The following is a 7,923-nucleotide window of genomic DNA, read 5'->3' on the forward strand; positions in this document are numbered from 1 at the left end:
ATTTTAAAGTATAAATGCAAAACAGGAAGAAAAAAAATATGCATGTTATCATGATTTCTGTGTGATAAAATCACTTACGAACCTTTTCTGTGTAAAGTTATATAAATATTTTACAACTTTGTTGCCATGGCGACCATAAACCTTGTAATCCTACAAAAGCGAAGATTTAAACAACTTTACATACACAAGTTTTAACAATACAATTAGTCTAATAAAACTTGCCTTTTAAATGCTCCAAATATTGGCCCCATTCACTTGTACAATTCCATTGTAATTACCTCACTGTAATCTCAGTTTAGCTTCTTTCTTTCTTTTTTTTTTTTTAAAGAAAATGAGGGACCAGTCAAATTAATTTTTGTGGTAATAACAAATGCTATCGATTGAGCTTGTCTTGAACCCAGAATAATCCTTTAATCTAAGACTTAATCAAATGGCTTTGATCAGTTCTGCATTGATCCCATGGGTTTTTAAACCAATTCAAATAAAGTATTAGTAACCTACATGTGGCATTATCACCCCCTAGGGGTATGCTCTGTATTGCCAGCCAAAACACAAGCCACACCATAAAAAAGTGGTGTCATTTAATACTTACTTATAAACACTTTCCCTCTCCTTAATTGTAAGCAGTATCTTTTCCCATATTTCTCCCTTTGCTCAACAGGAGCACTGTCATACAATCAGTCTTGACACTGGAATAGATTACCAGGCAAGAGAAATGGAGCTAGCTAGAAGACTATACTACATGTAATAAAACTTTTGTAGCATTACAAAAGATATGAGTGAAAAAGGAATGTAACAACCGTTTCAGAGCAAAAACATTAAAGTGGTAATAATTAAACAACTGTAATTATTGAAACAAGAGAAAACGGAACTGAAAATAACAGTCCAGGAAAAGAATTACATGTCATGAGTGCATCTAAATATACACAGTGTCTTCTGCTGACTTATTTTAAACCCTCAACAGCTGCTCGTTTAAGTTAATATGCATACATTTGTGTTGACACCTGATTGCTGCTCACTTTTATTCACACTATCTTAATATTTGTGTTTTGAATCTAACATCTTGTTCCATTGAGGCACAGTGAAAATTCAAACACAGGCCTTCTGCATGCACTGTTTGATGTGACCACTTCAAACCTGGTTAATTTCATTTTCCATCTCTCTCTCACTGGCCCTGCGATGGACTGGCGACCTGTCCAGGGTGTCCCCCGCCTTTCGCCCAATGTTAGCTGGGATAGGCTCCAAGCGGTTGACGATGGATGGATGGATGGATCTCTCTCTCGCTCGCTTTCCATAGATCAAGTGAGCCTGATGCAGAGAATGCTGTCAATACGCTATCTGAGGAACTGTCTTACAGACAAAATGATGGTAAGCAAGTTAATTTGCCTTTGCATAGATAGGGTTTTAAGGTTAAGTGTGTATGTTTACTTGACTTAGTGTATGTGTGAGAGAGACAGAGAGAGAGAGAGAGATTTTTATTTTTAGCCCACACTTTTATTAGGTCAGTGACAAAAATCCATCATTGCATCCTCTCAAACACAATCAACACAGCAAAACGCTCAAAGTTAAATCCCCCTCACACACAGCACAACAAACCTCATTGAAACACCACTGCAATATAAAGGTTCCCAAATCTTGCATCTCCTTGTAATACTTAAACTCGACTGAGATCCTAGATCTAATAAATGCCTTAAACAACAGTACACTATCCTGGCAATGCATATTTTGAATCATGTTTTTCCTGGAAATATACATTGCCATTTTTGCTTGGCCAACAATAAAGTTTATCAACTGCCATTTGAATCTCTGATTGCGGTTGTATCCTGCCCCATAGAAGAAAACCTTTGGTGTGAAACTTTCCTTAAAACCCAAAAACAATTTTTCTAGTAAATCAAAAAGTGGTTTCAGCCTATTACATTCCAGAGAGAGAGAGAGAGAGAGACAGAGAGAGAGAGAGAGAGAGAGAGAAAGGTTTTGATCTTTTAGTCATGACTTTATGTGTAGACCCTATAATTTCTGTGTTAAATTAATAAATCTTACTTTTGCCTGATCTTTTAAGCATTCAGTTTAGTGTCTGTATGTCTAACTCTAACTATGTTTATAGTAAAAAGGGTGGCCAAGAGTGTTTAACATGCAGGGAAGAGAGGTAAGCCTTAGCTGGACACATGGAACCATCACAGTCTGCACCTTCCAAGAGTTGTGCGAGTGAGTCCACAGAAATTGACTTCAAATGCTGATATGAGATCTGGTTTGTGGTGCCTCTTTCTTCCTCTTCTTCTTTTTTTGAGTTTTGGATCTGGGTATGTGTAGTGTAGAAGGATAACATAGTTTACCCTCTCAAGCTATCTTCCTTTCTATAACATTCTCTTTTTTATCACTTTTTATGTCCATACATCCATCTGCAATTTTAAATGTATCATTACTGCCCTGTCTATGGCAAAGCCAGCTTATGTGTGGGTGCTTGTTTATATATGTAACCTTGGACCTGGTTTACCAGTTTGATGCTCTCTTTTTTGTTTGTGAGGGAAAGAAAGAACAAGCATGCTGCTCTCTAATGGAGGTGAGGCACAGTCTCTGCGTCTTTCAGTGCTTTTGAGAGCACTGTTCACTTCATTGTACTGAGAGGGTGTGCGTGTGTGTACCTGAATGTGTGTGTATTTGTCTGAAGAGTCCTCAACTTCTTCATCTTCATGGTCAGACTAATGCAGCTGGGACTATGTCAGCACGTGTTAATGTGCCTTTCCACTTAGTTACCACAGAGAGACATGTTACCCTGAGAAGATACAGAAAATAGTGGGAAAACAAGAGTAGAGACATAAATTGAAAAGGAAATGAGCACATGAGATAAGAGAGATGGATGGGTAAAAACGTATGCACCAGACAACATCAGTGAAGTTTCCCTACTTATTTACCATCTAGGTGGAGAGGCCTCTGATGCTAAAACAAATGAATTTATGCTTTTATGTGTACGTACATTATGTTTTAAGTAAGGCAGCTCAATAACTGTTATCACTAATATGTCGAAAGGATCTCTTTTTACTAGTCTTTTAATGTTACCTTTTTTGTGTGTATTTGTTTGTTGGTCAAAGCCATTGGGTGCTGGTGATTATTTAGAAATCGGCCGGCATTTTGACACGGTTGTCATACGGCATGTTCCTCAACTTTGACTTGGAATGAAGGATTAAGCTAAACACCTCATCACTCTCATTGACAACATTTACGACCAAAGGTTATCATGCCATAGGACTCTCTGCAATGCATACTGACATTAATTCCTGCAACCACATATAGGCCTTAAACAGGTCTCTCTCTGTTCAACATTAAAACATGTGAGATTTATGAGCATTCATAAAATAGGTTTGTTCCATAATATCTTTTCAGTTTCCTAATTTCTTTATCATAATCGTGTGTGATATATCTTACTCAAAACATCTACAATTGCTCACTCAGTCTTTGCCCAAAACTCTCATTCAGGTTAGAGTGGTGATGTTGACTGATGCACCATTAAACCGTCTCTTGGATCAGGGACAGATGAGTGGAGAGGAGGCGAGAGATCGCCAAGTGCTTGATGAACTCAGCCTGACCGATGTAATGACAACAACTTATAATTTATTACCATTACAATAGCACAAATAGGTTAATCACATTAATTAAACAAATGTTCTGTGTTCAAAACACATTAAACTGCAAAAAACAAAACAATTACATTTACAATAAATTTGGCAGCTGTGTTTGCGAGAAATTGAAAAAAAATATGGTGACCAGGTTTTTAAGCATTATTTTGACATATATTTTACGGATTACTACCATTTATATTATTAAATGATATGAATTTAATATACTAATCTGGAACTATATAAAGTAACCATATTTATTAAAAAAGGCCACATGATGACAAAGTTAATCAAGAATGGCCCTGAGCAATAATTAATGCAGTGTCACACAAACAAACACAAAACACCATCAGGGTAACACATGTAACCCTAAAAACATTAACTAAACAACATAAAATATATATATCAGTTGACAAGTATTCCCTGTAATATTTCGGTACATTTTCCATAGAGGTCACTAGAGGTCACCTGGAAGTTGAAGACTTTCAGTTTTGTTTCTTATGTGCCTCTATTCTCTGTGTTCCCTCTGATTCTTCCCAGATGTCTTGTTACCCCTTGTTAGTTCTTGTATATATTGAGCCCTTATGTTTTCTCTGTCTTGGGTCATTTACTTAATAAATGTGCTGCATTTGGTTTCTAAACTCCTAATTGGAAGAACCTCATCATTACAGAATGCAAGACCAATGACAGGAAAAACATAAGAGCTATATATACACAAGAACTAACAAGCAGGGTTGGGGAGTAATGAAATACATGTAACAGGATTACATTACAGAATATAAGAAACTGTATTCCACTACAGTTCTAATTGAAATCATTGGTAATTAGAATACAGTTACATTCAAAAAGTATTTAGATTACTGAAGAGATTACTTTGCATTTTATTGTCATTTGTTTTATTAAATATTTTGTCCTTTCAAAGATGGAAATGTTTTTACATATAAATGATGCGATCCAAAGTGCATTTGAACAGGGTATTAAGAGGATTACTTTTGAAATGTATTCCACTACAGATTACATAATACATGCTGTAAAATGTAATTTGTTACATATTCCGTTGGATTACTCAAGGTCAGTAACGTATTCTAAATACTTTGGATTACTTCTTCTGCACTGGTAGATTTTTTTTCACTTGTTTTGACAATAAAAACTCTGCCAGTACAGTAAGACAAAATACACATGTTAAAAAAACATTCTCTGAAAAACCTAAATATCTTATGCAGTGTTGTTTCTAAAACAAAATCAATCAAATGTATCTTGTTTTAAGGATTTTTATATATTTTTACAGGAAAACAATACAAAAAATATTTTCAAGCATATGATTTTTGCCCTAATATCAAAGATCTTACTAGAAAAAATAAATTATTATCTAACGTAAATTTTCTTGATAAAAAAATATGATCGTGCCTGGTAAAGTACATGTAAAATGGCTAGGAATAGCATTTTAGCTTAGCATAAAGCTGTCAATTTAGCCTACACAAGGGTTTATTTCTATTTCTTCTGCTCCAAACTTACATCAAACGTACTTCTCTGTCTGCTCGTATGAATATAACACATCATAAGAAAGTGTTTCACTGCTGTTCAAATGAACTTTTTAATTATATTTTGTATGTATTAAATATGTATTCCCGTTACATGTATTTCGTTACTCCCCAACCCTGGAGGTAAGGAGGTAACATCCAGTTTTGAGATGTATCGATATGTACAACCTCTTAACAAGGTTTTTTTTTTTTTTTTTTTTTTGGAGGTGGGTAATGACCTCAAAAAAGTCCACAAGAATGTAAGAAGCAAAAAGAACAGACATAAACTATGTTTCCATCCAAGGATTTTTTTGCGAAAAAAGTTTTAGCGGAAGTTTTTCCGTTTAACTCAAGCACATAAACTCTAGGTCGATACATCAAATGTCGCTAAAAAATGGATTAGAAACACTTTTTGTAGATAAAATTGTCATTAATGCAAAAATGTAGTGTCACATGACAGAGTTTACCGCAATTGTTAGCCTGTGTTAATCATGACAACAGAATTGAAAGCAAATGTATTGTATTATACTTGATTATGCCAATTATTATTGATTATGGATTGATGTTTATGGTAGGGAGACCGGGGATGGTTGTAACACGGGTCAGTTGTAACAATTCCAATCTGTCCAATCAGGAACTAGTTACAAATCACCTGATTCACTTCGCACATGCTCAGTTTAGTTCTTATTCCACATGTGATAAAGTAGAGCCCTCTGGCAGACACAGCAAAACAAAAGTGGAAAAAACAATTTTGAGGTAAGAAAGTTACTTTTTTTTACTTTTTTTGTTTTTGTTATGGGAATTTCTGCTTTGTAGTTAAACTCATCAAACTTGTATTATGTTTATTGTGTGTCTGTGTAGATATTTTCCATGCAAGTTGTTAGTGCTAATGTTTTGCCTGTTAGCTGTAAGGTGAGCTAGTTCATGGCTACATGACTCTGGGTTAGTTGTAACAACAAGACTCTGGGTTAGTTGTAACAACAATGAAACGTTACAACCTACCCCAAGAAAAATTTGTTCAATTTATATATGTCTTATTTTAATTTCAGTATGCCTAGGTCTTGGAAGAGAAAGACAGACAGAGGGGTGTCTCTCACAATTTTGAGGAGAGCATCAGATGAGGCAAAGGGAAAGTCTATAAGATCTGTGGCAAAGTTGTATGGCATTTGCCATGTAACCTTGTACAGGTTCTGTAAAAAGAGAAGGGATCAGGTGAACTTCCGAGAGTAGGCTACCACAGTGGAAAGAGGGTCTTAACTGAGGAACAAGAAAAACAACTTACTGAGTATTTGTTGGGGGCAGCTGATGCATTTTATGGACTGTGTCCATGCGAGGTAAGTAGAATAAAGAGTAGAAATAGGGATAAAATAGGAGTTAGGAGAAAATCATCAATTTAGAATGGTGCCAGTGTAAAATATAGATATGGATAGATGGGGGAAATATTGAAAATACTGAAATTTGTATGTGATTAAAATTACAGGTGAGAGAACTTGCGTATCAGCTTGCTGTGAAATATAAGTACAAATATCCAAAGACATGGGATGAATCTTTAAAGGCTGGAGCAGACTGGTTTTCAGCTTACATGAAAAGAAACCCAACTTTGTCCATTAGGAGCCCTGAGGCCACAAGCCTTGCACGGGCATCCAGTTTTAACAAACACAATGTGGCGATGTTTTTCGGAAAACTTGATGAAATAATAAGGTGACACAGCTTAACTGCCAATGACATTTGGAATGTCGACGAAACAGGCATCACTACTGTGCAAACTCCGGTCCAGGGAAGAACATGACAATATATGACATACCAGGTCTTGTGAGAATAGCAGCTCCATCTGCAGCTACACCAAAGAATATTCAAGCTGGACTCCAGTGCAGTGGAATTTGGCCGTACAATCCAGACATATTCGAAGAGAATGAGTTTACACCTTCACAAGTCACAGATCGTCTTGATCCAGCCATCCACCAGGCCACTCCTCCAGCTGCCCACCTGACCACTCCTCCAGATGCCCACCTGACCACTCCTCCAGATGCCCACCTGACCACTCCTCCAGCTGCCCACCTGACCACTCCTCACATTTTCCACCTGACCACTCCTCCAGCTGCCCACCTGACCACTCCTCACATTTTCCACCTGACTGCTCCTTCACCTGCCTACCAGGCCACTTTTCCAGTTGCTCATCTGACCACTCCTCCAGTTGCCCACAAGGCAACTCCTCAAGTTTTCCACATGACTGCTCCTTCAGCTCCTGAAATTTTCAACCAGTCCACACCTCCTGCTGCCCTTCTGGCCACTCCTCTATTGCCTCATCAAGCTTTAGCCCAGGTGATGTGCGACCCTTACCAAAAGCTGTACCAAGAAAAATCCCAGCAACAGGAAGAAAGAGGAGACATACAGCAATACTCACTGATACACCTGTCAAGATGGCCTTGGAAGAAGAGCAGAGAGCAAGATCTGAAAAAGTGAAACGGAAAATAAGCTTGCCCAAAAAGGGTAACAAGGGCAACAAACACAATAAGTGAATTAAATGCCCTAGGCTGTCTAAGATAACACTGGGAAAGAAAAAACAGAAATTGCATAATATTAAGCCACAGGACACAGATTCCTCAGATGCTGAAGAAAATTTCTGTATTGTGTGCATGGAACACTTCAAAAACTCAAAGCCAAAAGAAGGTTGGGTTCAGTGTTTGACCTGTTCTCTGTGGGCCCACGAAGCCTGCACTCCAGGAGTGCCATACATCTGTCACCACTGTGATTCTGATGGTGACTAACACATTACACCCCCACACACA

The 7,923-nt window shown here is 37.2% G+C and overlaps 1 protein-coding gene across 1 annotated transcript; it reads left to right on the forward strand.

The window, feature by feature from the left end:
• Positions 1-5,832: 5,832 nt before the first annotated feature.
• On the forward strand, positions 5,833-7,707 carry LOC127622503 (uncharacterized). The gene is made up of 2 exons (XM_052096605.1): positions 5,833-5,890; positions 6,615-7,707. Exon 2 carries the CDS (start codon positions 6,920-6,922, stop codon positions 7,595-7,597), a length of 678 nt encoding a protein of 225 aa, XP_051952565.1. The 5' UTR covers positions 5,833-5,890; positions 6,615-6,919; the 3' UTR covers positions 7,598-7,707.
• Positions 7,708-7,923: the final 216 nt, after the last annotated feature.

Source organism: Xyrauchen texanus, chromosome 28 (assembly GCF_025860055.1).
Source record: "Xyrauchen texanus isolate HMW12.3.18 chromosome 28, RBS_HiC_50CHRs, whole genome shotgun sequence".
Classification (NCBI taxonomy): Eukaryota; Metazoa; Chordata; class Actinopteri; order Cypriniformes; family Catostomidae; genus Xyrauchen; species Xyrauchen texanus.